At 40.0% G+C, this 16,244-nt stretch overlaps 1 protein-coding gene across 1 annotated transcript in view; it reads left to right on the top strand.

The window, feature by feature from the left end:
• The window catches only part of snrnp200 (small nuclear ribonucleoprotein 200 (U5)), a 35,700-nt gene that overhangs the window by 7,803 nt on the left and 11,653 nt on the right, over positions 1 to 16,244 (top strand). Inside the window, exons 12-29 of the mRNA XM_076992888.1 lie at positions 5,104 to 5,241; positions 5,398 to 5,553; positions 5,648 to 5,818; positions 5,911 to 6,104; positions 6,263 to 6,386; positions 6,480 to 6,629; positions 6,781 to 6,891; positions 7,026 to 7,157; positions 7,257 to 7,445; positions 9,469 to 9,666; positions 12,034 to 12,186; positions 12,818 to 12,898; positions 12,987 to 13,070; positions 14,429 to 14,535; positions 14,646 to 14,764; positions 14,962 to 15,116; positions 15,249 to 15,438; positions 15,543 to 15,716. Coding sequence (XP_076849003.1) covers positions 5,104 to 5,241; positions 5,398 to 5,553; positions 5,648 to 5,818; positions 5,911 to 6,104; positions 6,263 to 6,386; positions 6,480 to 6,629; positions 6,781 to 6,891; positions 7,026 to 7,157; positions 7,257 to 7,445; positions 9,469 to 9,666; positions 12,034 to 12,186; positions 12,818 to 12,898; positions 12,987 to 13,070; positions 14,429 to 14,535; positions 14,646 to 14,764; positions 14,962 to 15,116; positions 15,249 to 15,438; positions 15,543 to 15,716 — 2,626 coding nt within the window. The remainder of the gene's footprint in view (positions 1 to 5,103; positions 5,242 to 5,397; positions 5,554 to 5,647; positions 5,819 to 5,910; positions 6,105 to 6,262; positions 6,387 to 6,479; positions 6,630 to 6,780; positions 6,892 to 7,025; positions 7,158 to 7,256; positions 7,446 to 9,468; positions 9,667 to 12,033; positions 12,187 to 12,817; positions 12,899 to 12,986; positions 13,071 to 14,428; positions 14,536 to 14,645; positions 14,765 to 14,961; positions 15,117 to 15,248; positions 15,439 to 15,542; positions 15,717 to 16,244) is intronic.

Raw genomic sequence — 16,244 nt, forward strand, 5'->3', positions numbered from 1 at the left:
ACGAACGTTCTTCATTCATGTTACTCATTTACTGCTAAGCGGGACGAGAAGCAGGACCTAGTGCTACACCGCGGACAAGTCAGAAGAGCGTACATTTACCACTACATTTACCAGAGCGTACATTTACCACTACATTTACCAGAGCGTACATTTACCACTACATTTACCAGAGCGTACATTTACCACTACATTTACCAGAGCGTACATTTCCCAGTGGATTTAATTGGGTTATTAACGGTTTCAATCGTTTTCATATTTTGCGGTAAAACAAAGTTACTGCCGTTCGCTACAGCGTTGAACACTGTCGGAGCCACAAGCTCTTGTGATAAATAGGTAGATAGATAGACCTATTAAGTTCGCGTCAACCCCGTGTAGTTAACGGTGACATAAAATAAGAAACAAGATTTTTTTTCTAGTGTCTGGGCTGAAAAGGTTGAAGATGAAGTTGTAAATGCTTGTCGCTTTAGCCCACGTTAGAAAATAAAAACACGTGAACCCTTTTGGCATTTGGCAGACGCCCTTATCCAGAGCGACTTACATTTTAATCTCATTTTTTATACAAGTGAGCAATTGAGGGTTAAGGGCCTTGCTCAGGGGCACCTCAGTCATGGCTTCAGGCCTGGGAATCGAACCTGGGAATCGAACCTGGGACCCTTCGGTCACAAGACCAGTTCCCTAACCACCAGGCCATGACTGCCCTATTTTTACACTCATTTTCGCTGCTGATGTATTTATTGGTTCATTAAGACGTAATGGTTTTGACTGAGCCATCTGGAATGGCGAAAGCGGCCTCTCGCTAGGGCTGTCGCGGTGAAAGAATTTCCCCTGCGGTTATTTATGGTGGCTCAACACCGCGATATGCGGTATGACGCGATATGCGTCATTTGTCGTCTAAAATCTTAATTTTAGAGCTATATAATTGTTTTATTGTTTTTATTGTAAAGGGGTTCTTATTGTTTTTAAAGAAGAAGACACAGTTTTAAGAGCAGTTAAATATGTGTTTATTGTCAAATAGAGAACACAGAAGTCAAATGAGATGCAGTAAGAACCCATGCTCTTTCGCTTTCTTAAAAGTGTAGGGTAAATATTTTAAACGAGATTTTAAACACAAAAAGAGATTTTAATAAATAAATCAATAAAACGAAATCTTTCCTTAACCAGAAGAATAACGTCTCAGCTTAAACCTGAGTTGTCACGTCCCTGTTGCGCGCTAAGAAAACCAACATATTCACCTTATGTGGTTTCAGTGAGGAGCGGAAAGGGCTAACAATATTCCCAGCAGTACTAAAAACTCGCTCTGATGGTGTGCTTGTTGCACAAATGCACATGTACTTGCGGGCAAGTTTGCAGAGCAGAGGAAATCTAGCCTCATTGACGCGCCACCAGGCGAGTGGATCTGCGTGGATTTGACTTGAACCCGAAATGCTCTCAAACCGGCGAAGTCGCGTTTTGTTTTTTGACCAGAGCATCTGCCGTAGTTTCCATCTTTGAAAAAAGGAGACGGATTGTTGATCAGCCGCACCGGATGATAACAGGGGGTTGATGGGAAAATGACTTTAACTCTTGCACAGGCACTTTCCCCTCGCATGGGAAAAAACACAAATATTGCGGTTGTTGCGGTTAATTCCCGTACGTTGCGATTTTCTCGTCAATAGCGCGGTATTGCTATACTGCGGTTATCGCGACAGCCCTACCTCTCGCGTTTAAGGATCTGGCTCCATACATTGAATCCATTGACAAGACAGTCAAAAAAAAATTTTTTTATGGATTTTACTATATTTTACGAAGCCCGTAAGGTGACATCATGCAAAAAATATAATAACGCGTGGCCACGACTTCCTAACGCGTGGGAACGAGATACTAATGTCGCCTTTCACACGTGGCAACAAAATTTATTTTTTCACAGCAAAGCAAGCAGATCCCAGGGATGTTCGCAAACTGACTGCCCAAGGAAGGTAAACCTGGCTTTATATAAAGTAATACTTAATTATCTCGTTCGCACACGTTAATTATCACATGTCACATGGACGTCACATGTCAACGCCCCGTCGCCGTATCCCCATGACGTCACATGCCCCGCCCCCCGGTCTTCTCACCATTTTAATCCCCGACCCATTTTCATGCCTGCAATATAAATGAAATCTCGCAATGTGCGATGATGCCTATAAATTGGGTGCACACGACATCATTGCTGTATGTCGTGTTTTCGTTCAAGCCATTTTTCTCCTGAAGAATTTTAGTGAATTTAGTGAAGGGAAGTTGTTCTTTTGCAATAATGTAGGCAACGTTAAACTTGATTATCATCTCTGCCTCATCTGTTTGCTGCTGCACTTGGGCAGTGCATTTATCGCGGCACTTAATATGCTTTATAGATGCATTGTGCTTTTTTTTGCGTTTCGATTCTAAATGTATTAGAACCAGTCACAAATGCACTATTGCCTGCCATGGTCTTCCCACACTCTTTACAGTAAATGCAGTGCATTATTTTATCAGGTTTACTGTATCTTAGTCAATGAAACTGGTCAACCCACTCTCTTCGAAATGTATATACTTTACCCTTTTTAATTTCAGTGGGCTCTGGCACAGAGTCGATCATATGGAGTGGACTTAAAGCCGTCTCCGAACTAGGGCTTGGCATAACCTGTGAGGTTGATGGCTCCATGTCAGAGCATTGATTATGATTTTCAGACGAATCAGGCCTTAACTTAACATTCTTAACGAAGTTGTCAATCATTCTTTTAATCTTTTCTCATCATCCGCTGCTACATCCACTCTGTTTATTTGATGGGCCTAGGCTACTCACCTCTCTCTGTCTGTCTGTAGCACAAGCATTTTCAAACATTCAAACACGTGCAGGAATATCTGGACCAAGGCCAGTCAGATTTGGGGGCAGAGGCGCCCTTTACTATATCTGTTGTAGACACCGATTGGTTGTGTCTGTTGTTGAACCACAGGGAGACTTTCATAGTAGCGGAGACTTTTTCCTGTCGAACAGCTAGCCAGTGCGACCTCAGATTTTTTTTTTAGTCGCACCATTGAGAAATTAGGTCGCGCGTGCAACCAAATCGGTCACACTCTAGAACCCTGCCAAGGAAAATCCATAGTGTCACACCTTTGTCCAGATGTGGCACACCCTGATCCAAGACTGGCCCATCATCAAGAGCATACAACATATATACACACACACACACACATATATATATATATACACAATTGCCACACAACAGCAAAAAAATAATTATAAATAAAGGTTCAAGTAACGGGGTTTAAAAAGCAAAATGTTTATAGGCCTACTTGCCGAGACGCACCGCGACGACATGACCGAAACGACAAACGGCTAAACTGTTTTTTTTTTTTTTTTTTTTTCTCGCCTTACACGTTTTAAATTGTATGCCATGTTGGTTGTTTTCATGCGAAATGAAAGACGTTGATGACATAACTTGCACTTTACTTTGTTTGATTCATCTTTATCTTTTTCAAAATACTTTTGAAGTTTTTTTAGTAGCCATTATAATCTCGGCGGACGCTGATCCTGTAGCGTGTTCAGCTCCGCTCATTTGGATTGTGCAACTGCAGGGTGTGATTTATTAATGTGTAGTAAGGAAGATGCCTATTATTAATGCGCACACATTATTTTTAAATAATTATTAACAGAAATTAGGATGATTTTATTTGATAAAAGCTATATATAACGAAAACAAAGACATTTCATGTAACAACTAATTCTTTGCAGCATCTTTGGGCACCCCCATGCAGTTAGAATGGTACATTCGACTATGACGTTCATAGTCAACTAGGGGGTATAGTCGACTATACTCGAATCAGTGACTATTGCAGGTCACCCCTAGTGACAGTAGTACATTTAAAATAACATGTCTACTTCCGAATATGCGAACATGAAGCCAACTTAACCACAGTTACAAGGAAGTAGTGTTGTCACGATACTAAGAATTAAAACCGATACGATACTTTTAAAAATATTGAAATTCGATACCATTTTTGATACCAAAGTCAGATACTGTGCTCATTTCCGTTTTAAAGCCTTTTTATTTATTTTTTTATAAACAAATGAATATTGTATTTTGTTTCACAAATGTCAAATAAATAAAAGGTGTAGTTCCTACCACATAAATAATTGCACTTGAATATAAATTAACATAAATATTAGTGCACTCTGAAATTCACATTTAGAAGTCAAAAAAGGCTAGTGCAAAAAGTGTTTTTTCTTTAAACAACTTTAAGTAACAAGTATTAGAGTAGAGTTCAGTATTCATGGATGATTGATCCATTGTAGTACGATCACTCTTTTTTTTCTCCCTGTATGCTGTCGCACTTACGGCTCTTAAACCAAGAATATGACAAACATTTGCTAGGATTCCATAATCGGACACATAATCTTGTATGCTGTAGTAATACTAGAAATGGGATTTTTTTGTACAAATGGGCGTTTCCATGGAAACACACGTACGATTTGTAATTCACAGGTTTGAAAACTCGTTCTCGCCCCTACTGTGCAATTTGGTTAGGAATACAGCCGAGATAAACTATCAAGTTGAAAGTCATCATAGTTTGCTTACCCATTTTGACCCAGTTCCCAACCCAACTTTAAGTGAATATTAGTGAATTGAGCTTGCCTTACATTCCTCTTTTGACATAATGTCGAACAATCCGAACATTAACTTTCCAAAGCTTGCAAGGATGGTGTTGATTTTAGTTCCTTTTTAATTTCAAAATCCCTAGGACAGTTTCACTCACTAATTAACTCCGATACCTTTTGAAATAAGTTGTCTTCAGCCCATCCCTCTGGTGTATGGTTGCACTTGCTAGTGAGTAGGTCATTTTGGTTACACACCATTACTAGACGTAAACACCTTGTTCCCTGTTAGGAGGTCATTGTTCTTTCATGATTAAAAGTGCCAGAGAATGCAGTTATTCTCAGTTGCAGTTTAGGCAACCTTTTATTATCCTGTCACTTGGCCCTGGAATCAAAAATGTTTTTGAAAATGTTTTCCCATTTTTGCTGAGTTCTAACCACTCCATAGCAACAAGACTGACATGGCTGTTTGCATTGTGCCTGTCGTACACTGTGGTAATCTCTTCCAGACTCTGGTGGCTATTGAGAAGATGCCAAAATATGCTCAGGCAGCCTTTGAAGGGTTTAAAACATTAAACCGCATCCAGAGTAAACTTTTCAAGACTACAATGGAAACTGATGGGAACCTGTTGGTGTGTGCTCCCACGGTAAGAACATTAGCATTTGCTTATATCTAATAGAAATAATTAAAATTAAGTTAAACATATACAGTTTACCCAGTAAATGTTTACTTTCCTATTATTTATTTAATTTTGAGTCTAACATGTATTAACTTTATTTACTTTTCTGCTTGTGATTCACAGGGAGCTGGTAAAACCAATGTTGCTTTAATGGCCATGCTTCGAGAGATTGGCAAGCACATCAATATGGATGGCACCATCAATGTGGATGAATTTAAAATTATTTATATTGCTCCTATGCGTTCACTGGTCCAGGAAATGGTTGGCAGCTTTGGAAAGGTACAACTGACAAGTTGTTCCAAAGATGAAGCATTACAGTTTCTGTGTAGTTGTATTGTTTCTCACTTTGTAATCACTGTAATTCTGTTCGTAGCGTTTGGCAAGTTATGGAATTACAGTGTCTGAGCTCACTGGAGATCACCAGCTCTGCAAAGAGGAGATCAATGCTACCCAGATAATTGTCTGCACTCCTGAAAAATGGGATATCATCACCCGCAAGGGAGGGGACCGTACATATACCCAATTAGTGCGGCTCATCATTATTGTAAGTGAAATTTTGATCTCCTTTTCAACCAGACCATTGTGCAAATAAGAAATTGAGTGCAGCAGGAACTTTTTTTTCTTTTTCATTTTCAGGATGAGATCCACTTACTACATGATGACCGTGGGCCAGTGCTGGAGTCTCTTATTGCCCGTACTATACGAAATGTGGAGTTGACTCAGGAAGATGTGCGCCTCATTGGCCTCAGTGCGACACTGCCAAATTACGAAGATGTGGCCACATGTCTGCGTGTGGACCCTGCTAAAGGCCTGTTCTACTTTGACAACAGGTAAGGGTGGTGTTAATTGCAGTATGTTTGTTTTTAATGTGTAATATAACTTCTGAAAGAACCCTCTGAATGCTTTGGTCCAACTGAAAAAGGCAGTCCTGTGTATTGAGTGGTACATTAAAAAAAACAACAATCTTTGATCTTGTACTTTTGTGCAGTTTCCGACCTGTGCCATTGGAACAAACATATGTGGGAATCACAGAGAAAAAGGCTATCAAGCGCTTTCAGATCATGAATGAAATTGTTTATGAAAAGATCATGGAACATGCAGGAAAGAACCAGGTACAATTTCCCAGATAGATGAATACTACAAAATATTCTACTGAACATTTGAATGAATGAATGCTTAGATCAAACGTTGCTTCTTTTTATCAGGTTTTGGTGTTTGTACACTCACGAAAAGAAACTGGGAAGACTGCACGGGCAATCAGAGACATGTGTCTAGAGAAAGACACCCTTGGACTGTTCCTCCGCGAGGGCTCTGCATCCACAGAGGTTCTGAGGACTGAGGCAGAGCAGTGCAAGGTCAGCTGACATTCATACACTACACACATCACCCAGTTATGGTGTTATCAGTATGATTATAGACATGTATGTTAGGTTAAAAAAAAAGACTAGATTACTGGAGAAACCTCAAGCCCAAGTGGGTCCTAATTTTTTCTGACAAATTGTTTAGAATCTGGAGCTGAAGGATCTCTTGCCTTATGGCTTTGCAATCCACCATGCTGGCATGACCAGAGTAGACAGGACGCTGGTAGAGGATCTGTTTGCTGATAGACACATTCAGGTAAGTGTTTTGGTTTCTTTCTGTCACTATTTTATTTCCAGCCTAGATGGAACTGAATCCAAGACACTTGATAATCCTGTAATCCTGTAGAGTCTTGTTTGTTGAAAGTTCCTAATTATGTTTTGACCCTATAGGTACTGGTGTCCACTGCCACACTGGCGTGGGGTGTGAATCTGCCAGCACACACAGTCATCATCAAAGGCACACAGGTGTACAGCCCAGAGAAGGGCAGATGGACTGAATTAGGAGCTCTGGATATTCTACAGGTTTGTTGCTAAACCACTGCACCATTAATATGTGACTAACTTATTTCCATATGATCTTTGATGCGTTATATCTTGAATTGTGCCATTCCTGTATTTCAGATGCTGGGCCGTGCAGGTCGCCCGCAGTATGACACTAAGGGAGAGGGCATTCTGATCACATCTCATGGAGAGTTGCAGTATTATCTGTCTTTACTTAACCAACAGTTGCCCATTGAGAGCCAGATGGTGGGCAAACTCCCTGACATGCTTAATGCAGAGATTGTGTTGGGCAATGTGCAGAATGTTAAGGTAAGGCTTCTACACATCTGCAAGTAGTAGGACAATGACACCTTGTCTGTATCACAATAGACTTGAAATTAAAATCACTGCAGTGTTTTATGTATTTAGATATACACACACCGGCCACTTTATTAGGTACACCTTTCCAACTGGTCATTAATGCAAATGTCAGCACACGGCAGCAACTCGATGCATTTAGGCGTGTAGACATGGCCAAGACGGTCTGCTGCAGTTCAAACCGAGAATCAGAATGGGGAAGAAAGGTGATTTAAGTGACTTTGAACGTGGCTTGGTTGTTGGTGCCAGACGCACAACTATATTTAGGGTTTACAGAGAATGGTCTGAAAAAGAGAAAATATTCAGTGAGCAGCAGTTCTGTGGGCGCAAATGCCTTGTTGATGCCAGAGGGCAGAGGAGAATGGCCAGACTGGTTTGAGCTGATAGAATGGCAACAGTAACTCAAATAACCAGTCGTTACAACCAAGACGTGCAGAAGAGCATCTCAGAATACACAGCACGTCAAACCTTGAGGCGGATGGTCTCAAGGTCTACAGCAGTAGAAGACCACACCGGGTGACACTCCTGTCAGCTAAGAACAGGAAACTGAGGCTACAATTTGCATAAGCTCACCAAAATTAGACAGTTGAAGATTGGGAAAATATTGCCTGGTCTGATGAGTCTGGATTTCTTCAACATTGGGATGGTACGGTCAGAATTTGGCATCAACAACATGGAAGCATGGATCCATCCTGCCTTGTATCAATGGTTCAGGCTGGTAGTGGTGGTGCAATGGTGTAGGGCAGGGCTAATCAACTATTTTTCTGCGGGGGATGAGGGGGGACGTAACACTCGTGACAGAGTCTTTTTTCAATAGCCCTGGTTGCGGACCATGGAAATAGAAATTTGCAGAGTTAATCAGGAATGAGATTGGGTCCGGACAGGACTGCGTTCGGGTCCGGATCCGGACCGCGGTCCACCTGTTAGTGACCTCTGGTGTGGGGTATATTTTCCTGGCACACTTTGTGCCCATTAGTATCAATTGAGCATCGTATCATCGCCACAGTCTACCTGAGTATTGTTGCTGACCATGTCCATCCCTTTATGACCGCAGTTTACCCATCCTCTGATGGCTACTTCCAGCAAGATAATGCGGCAATTGAAAATACAATTTTCAATATTTGCACTTTTTTGTCTATTTTGAGTTTATTAATTGCTAAATAAACAGGTCAGTTTCTCCTTACCAGCAATTGTGTATTATTCAAACACACCTAATTCAGCTGTCTACTTATCAAGAGTAAAACACTTTTCAACATGAGTTTGACAACAAAGTAATTTTGCTAAATAACTTTAAACTTTAATACATTCTCGGATAGGCCGGTATCGGCCGATATCGGATCGGAAGTGCAAATAAATATTGGTATCGGATCGGAAGGTCAAACTGCTGGATCGGGACATCCCTAGACACAAGTCACCATACACACTGTAAATCCTATTGCCACTGTTGTGTACAAGTTTAGTAACGCATGAAGAAAATGCAAGAAATGGGGAAGAAAGTAGTAAATATTACATTTTAATAAATGGATATGTAATCAATGAAGTGTAATCAATGAATATGTGATGGTGCTGAGTGAATAGGTGTGTGTTCAGTTTTGTTTTAAAAGATGGTCTTTGCAGTTACTGTGATGTTGAAGTGTGTTGTAAATTTGGGGGGCAGTAGTAATAAATTTGCTTGTATAATGTATGCCTTAAAATATGTAAGGGAAAGTAAAGGGGGTGGTCTTAGTAAAGTGGAGTTTGCATGTGTTAACTATAGGTAGAATATTCCTGAGTGCTGCTTTTTATGGTGTCCTTATGGGCCTAGCTCTCAAATAGCTTATGTTTATTACTTTCTTTGTAAAGCATTTTTATCCAATGGGCTATACAGCTAAAAGCAAAGAATGTCTGACTAAATACACTATGTGCTTAAATTTGGTTATTCATTTTGTTGCAACTTTATAGCCTTGTTTTATGCTCATGTTCTTTTTGGTCTCAGGATGCACTGAATTGGATGGGTTACACATATTTGTATGTGCGAATGCTGCGAAACCCCACACTGTATGGAGTTTCCCATGATGAGCGTGGTGCAGACCCACTTCTGGAACGGCGTAGAATGGACTTGGTGCACACTGCTGCAACAGTACTGGAGAAGAACAACCTCGTCAAATATGACAAGAGGAGCGGCAGCTTCCAGGCAAGTCCTTTACCAAATGGTTTCAGCATTCTCCCTGTATTGGATTACCCCGTAGATCAGTGTTGGTAATGTTACGAAGCCAAGTCTTGAATAACATGTAGAACCCCTCCTCCTCTGGCCGACACCGGTCACCATAACAATTAAAGAGATAGAAAAACAAAAGATGGGAAGGATGAATCTCATCTTGGTGTGTGTTTATATATACGAGTTCTCTTTGTAATTCCTATTCAGTCTTAAACGTCTTGATGGTTGGTAATGGTGGTCATAGCAGGGGAGAATTTGGGGTGGTGAGAGGGTTCAGGGCAGTGGGTTTATTCTTCATAGCTGGTTAGGCAGAAGGTGGCTGGCCCAGGATGGATCTCAGGAAAGTCTTGTCTCTCCTCGTCTCAGTATTTCTCGGGTAGGTGGGCAGCCATATGGAAAAATAAAATGGGGAAAATTAGCTCTGTATGGGATCATATGTGGGACAGATGAAATTTAATCATTTCTGGAGTGTGGCAGCAACTCCGACATTAAATTATTACAGCCTAGCTAAAAAGGCAGAACCAGAAGGTTACACAGACTTGGGGAAACATTTTCTTTTTGAGTTTTTATTTTAAAAGTTAAATGATAGGCTCCTTTAGCTCCCACTCACATGGATGTCTCTGCCTGTCAACAAATGCAGGAATTCAATCACTTGCAAAACTGTGGAGCTGAACTGAAACGCTTAGCACTAAGCGTTAGCTTGTTGAAAATGGCGAAGCTAAAAATATCATATTTTTCACACAATGTATATTTGTCAGACCCCAAGAGCCCACACTTCTTTATAACTGTACATAGTTAATTGATGTCATTAAAATAAATTAATTGTAATACATGTTAATGACATTTAAAGACATCAGGCATCCTAAATAACAGATGACCTGATGTCAGTGTTGTAGTGCTTATTAGTTGTACCCGAGACTCCAACCCAGTTTTCTAACCTTTCTAGCAAGATCCATTGATCTATTGTTGAAAGCTGCACTAACATCGAGAAGCACTAATGGAGATACATAAACTTGATCTGAGGCAAGAAGATAATTTGTTACTTTACCTAGGGCTGTTTCAGTACTGTGGTGGGCCTAAATCCAGATTGGAACTTTTCGAATGTGTGATTCCTATGCAGATATAAGCATAATTGTTGGGCCACAGCTTTTTCTATGATCTTAGGATATAAATGATGGGTATGAAATGGCTCTATAACTAGGTTTTACAGTTTGACTAAGATTTGGTTTCTTGATCAGAGGTTTAATGAGCACTAGTTTACAGGATTTGTGCATGTGGCCTTGGTATCCCTGTGTGGGGCATTGAATCATCATGAAAGTATATTGAGTCTTGTAGTCAACCCAGGTGGTGCACAGTTTGGTCTGTCAACAAGCTTTGGTTGACTATTTTATTGACCATTGCTTGGCTCCTCTGGTGTTCTTGCTAATGACTTCCTGAGCTCTGCTCATGCATTGACTCGTATGTCTACACATCTCTGCCGCAATCATGCCTGATTGGAGCTTCCATGTTGTTGAGAGGCAGGTAATTGTGGCTAACTGAAGGTAGGGACAGTCCTAATCCTGAAGTCAGTTTCATCCAACTACTGGCCACACACATGGGTTTCAAACACTTCAACTCGGGGGATCTCGGACGAACAGTGCCTGGTCCACAAATGCCCATCACGAAAATACATCCTTCCTGAAGAATTTGTCTGGCTTGGTGGTTAGTTGGTTCTTCACTCGGCACTTGGGCCTCGGGTACATGGACTTTTTGTCCTCTCCCTCTGTCCTCCAAGGTCTCCTGTTTCCTCACATGGTCTATGCACAAGTTAGGGAGTTTTTCATTGGCACTTTTGCCCCAGTTTTGTATATCAGGGGTCTGGACCAACTTGTAAAGCTGTTTTGCGATGATATACCTTACTGATATCAATGATATTGATAAAATACAATTTAATTAATTGCAATTTTGAGAAATAATTGCAAGAAAAAATTCCCTTTTACCAAGAATGTGTGCTGCTCATTAAGCCCATTGCATTCAGATTCATACAGTTTAAATAATAGTAAACCAAACAACATTTAATCAGGTAAGTCGTATAAAAAGATGTAGGATTTTTTTTCCATCCAAACAGGTTCTGTCTGAACAACTTAGGTTATGCTCTTTATTTGTTCCTTGTTAAGTTTTTATCAAACTTTTTATCCTTTTATGGAGAAGAATGTAGACCCCTGCAATAGAGCTGAATGTAATGCATTATAAGCGATAGTTTGAAGTACTGTAGGCAAAACTTAAGGAAATCTGTCTTAGTGTTTCGTTTTTATCATGATTTGAATGGATGTGGACAAAGCATCTAATCTAATTGTTCCATAGGTGACTGATTTGGGCCGCATTGCCAGTCACTTCTACATTACCCATGAGTCAATAATGACCTACAACCAACTGCTGAAGCCTACGCTGAGTGAAATTGAACTCTTCAGGGTATTCTCTCTCTCCTCTGAGTTCAGGAACATCACCGTCAGAGAGGTACCATTGTCATATTGAATTATGTTCAGTTGCATTAACTCGGTTACCATTTAACTGATTTTTCTATTTCTTTTTTACTGGAGGTTTTTATTCCCTGTACTTTTTGACATCATGGAAAAGAAAAGCGTTACTTTGGCTCAAGTTTATGTTGAGTTTGGCCAACGTCACTAAATGACCGTCACTGAACAACACTACTGACTTTTATTAACCTCCAAAGCTAATTGTACCCTTTACATCAGATTCACCATTTGCTAATTTGTTTCTGTAGCCTACTGGTAAAAGGCTACAGTAGTTAATATACCATCACCATGTTTAAATACCATGGTATACCGGAATATTGTCAGACTGCATAACCCTAAGTTCACAAAGATCGTTTTGGACATTCAAGGGCATTCAAGATCATTCCTAAAGGATAGGGACCAAGATAAAATAATATAAAATAAAATATAAACAAATTATGAAAATGTTATCTGGTCAGTGTTGCCACATTGATGGTTTCATTTGCCACTAGCTTCATTCTATTTAACAGCAGTTCATAAATTCTTATCATAATTTGCACTAAATTAAGACATTTCAATAAATGATCCACTTATTGTGTGATGTGTTGGCAATTTGATATTTGTTCTGACAGGAGGAGAAACTAGAGCTTCAGAAGCTTCTGGAAAGGGTACCCATTCCAGTGAAGGAGAGCATTGAGGAGCCAAGTGCTAAGGTGGGTGTGGGTGGTGCATGATCTGTGAAAATATTTTTTTAATTCTCATTAATGATGTGAACTGATGTTTGTGTTCTCTCTCTCTTAGATAAATGTTCTGCTGCAGGCATACATCTCCCAGCTCAAACTGGAGGGCTTTGCTCTAATGGCTGACATGGTCTATGTCACCCAGGCAAGTTTACAATATGAACTGTTTACATAACTTTAAAACTCCCATATTTACAATTTACAGTGGTACCTCGAGATACGAGTTTAATCCGTTCCAGACCCATGCTCGTATCTCGAACTGCTCGGTTCTCGAAGCAATTTAACAATGTAAAGTATTGTAATTGGTTCCGGTCCTTAAAAAAGTCACAAAACTAGCGTAAATGTGGAAAAAAGACATGTTCTTTATTAATAAAGGCACACGCAACATGTATAATTAAACAATACGTACAGTAACTTCACCATAATGTTAAAAAAAACGTTTGTAGTACTGTACAGTGAAGCGGGTTCGGGAAATAAGGCAGAAACTGCGTAATCCAGAAAATCCCGAGGAGGGAAACTTTATTTACCACGCAACTTAAACAAAAGCACTGTCCTCTCCCCCTCCCCTGGCGCGCTGGCGCCGCTCCCCCAGTGTCACTTAAAGGGCCAAGTGCCTGTCTGTTGTGGAATTCGCTGCGAGGTGTAGTCGCTACAACAGTATTGAAATACAGTACTGTACTGCCACCTAGTGGTTCATGCTCGTATCTCGAGCGTGCACTCGTATGTCGAACAGAAATTTTGCTCGTCTCGGTGCTCGTATCTTGGATTGCTCGTATGTAGAGCAGCTCGTATCTCGAGGTACCACTGTACTTGCTCCCACACTGAAGAGACTTATGGTAAATGAAAGTGATACAAAGTGATACTATGGCATGAATGAATGTTGTCAATAACAGAGCACTATTTTATTTATTTACTATATGAATGTCATGTACATAGTACATAGCACTGTTATATACATAGCTGTGATTAGCCTGCTGTGTGCATCAAACTAGCCACATTTCAGTTTTCTAACATGAGGGCAAAAACGGGGAATGATGCATAAGCATAAGCTATTTTTACCCATATCTAGTGATGTTTATCTACGTAATTTATCTACGTAATCTAATTATATGCATAAGCTATATTTTTACCCATATCTAGTGATGTTTATCTACGTAATTTGCTTGCAGTTGAAAAGAACATGTGTAGCTGAATAGACACAAGGCTGTGTTACGTTTGACCATATTTATTTAGACCATTATATCTGCTATATCACTTAAAGGGTTTGTAAATGTTTTGCACGTAAAGGTGGCTAATGTAAGCTAACAAGCAATGGGTGATGGCAACGATTTTTGGTAAAAGTGTGTTGGGACTTTTTAAGTCGTTAAATTGCAAATGTGATTAACGTGAGGACATTGCAATTGAGTAAATAATTTATAAATAAATATTTCTGTTTAGACCAATTTATGATGATGGCACAGAAATAATAACCTTGCTCATCAATCATACCCATTTTGTGTACAGAGTGCAGGTCGGCTAATGAGGGCTATCTTTGAGATTGTTCTGGCCCGGGGCTGGGCCCAGCTCACAGACAAGACGATGAATCTTTGCAAGATGATAGACAAAAGAATGTAAGTAATTTAGAATCTTGTTTTTATTTACATTATAAATATTTATATAACATTTAAAATCAGGTTCTACTACATACACCTACCTAAGCCTACAATCTTATTTGGCCCAGGTGGCTGTCAATGTCTCCTCTGCGTCAATTCCGTAAACTTCCGGAAGAAGTCATTAAGAAGATTGAAAAGAAGAGCTTCCCCTTTGAGCGTCTGTATGATCTGAACCACAATGAAATTGGTTGGTGCTTTGAATCTCCTTCTATTGAGTATCTTTTAAATTGTGTGTGTACATTCATGTCTGTCTATATACTTGTGTGTGGTTATATACATTGTGTATATATTTTATACGTATATGTATAGTTTGTCAGCAGGTAGTATCCAAATATGCATGAGATATACATATATTCCTCAGATTTCATTCATTTTACCTCATAGGTGAGTTGATCCGCATGCCAAAGATGGGGAAAACCGTTCATAAGTATGTGCACCAGTTCCCCAAACTTGACCTATCGGTGCACCTGCAACCCATTACCCGTTCCACCCTTAAGGTGGAGCTCACCATCACACCAGACTTCCAATGGGATGACAAGGTCAGTCTGCCAACCTGACTTATGCTACACCTTATTTAAGTGTCATGAAAATGTGAATGTCTGCTTTTAAATGTCATTTTACTGGTCAAACAAGAAATTTTGGAGAATAAGAATTTTCTTTACATTTCTCAGGTGCATGGCTCTTCAGAAGCATTTTGGATTTTGGTGGAGGATGTCGATAGTGAAGTAATTCTGCACCATGAGTATTTTCTGCTCAAAGCCAAGTATGCTCAAGATGAGCACTTGGTCACCTTCTTTGTGCCAGTGTTTGAGCCATTGCCTCCACAGTACTTCATCAGAGTGGTCTCGGACCGATGGCTGTGTAAGTCACCCCGGGCTTTACTTTACATGTCTTAATGTTCATGCAGTCATTCAAACTCAAATACAATTTTTATTACATTCCTTGTTTTTCTGTCACTCATCTAGCATGTGAAACTCAACTGCCAGTATCATTCAGACACCTGATCCTCCCAGAGAAGTATCCTCCTCCAACAGAGCTCCTTGACCTGCAGCCTTTGCCTGTATCTGCCCTGAGAAACGCTGCCTTTGAGAGCCTCTACCAAAACAAGTTTCCTTTCTTCAACCCAATTCAGACCCAAGGTGCTTATCAGCCTAATTTGAACCTACACCAATACAAATGTTGACAAAACACACCCCTCTATCCCTCAACAAAGAATTTAAATAATATAGCCGCAAGCGTCGATTGACAGATTCACACACAAATAGGCATTTGGGCCTCAATATGCAAAAAGAAGCCCAAAGGTGAAAAGAAGCTTTCAGTTGAAAAAATGCATAAATAAATCACTTTGCAAAAAAGATTCAACTGAGGCACTAAAGGCCCATAACGATAAAAATAAATTGTATTGGCAAAATGATTTAGATCATAGAACTAAATCACATGCTGAGATCAGCTTTGTGAGTGTTTGTGTGGTCTTTCGTGTAAGCAGTACTTTTCGGTTGGTTCCAGTATTTGGCCAAGTACTACCATACTGATATTACAGTAATGAAAAAAGACATTTCAGTGATTTAAAAGGTTCATTTCTGGTCAGGTTCGTTTGTCTGTGTTCTGCATAACTTGTAATTGCAAAATGTACTGGAAGGAATCAAAAGAATCAAGTTGCATGTTCC

This window comes from Brachyhypopomus gauderio, unplaced genomic scaffold (genome assembly GCF_052324685.1).
Source record: "Brachyhypopomus gauderio isolate BG-103 unplaced genomic scaffold, BGAUD_0.2 sc99, whole genome shotgun sequence".
Classification (NCBI taxonomy): Eukaryota; Metazoa; Chordata; class Actinopteri; order Gymnotiformes; family Hypopomidae; genus Brachyhypopomus; species Brachyhypopomus gauderio.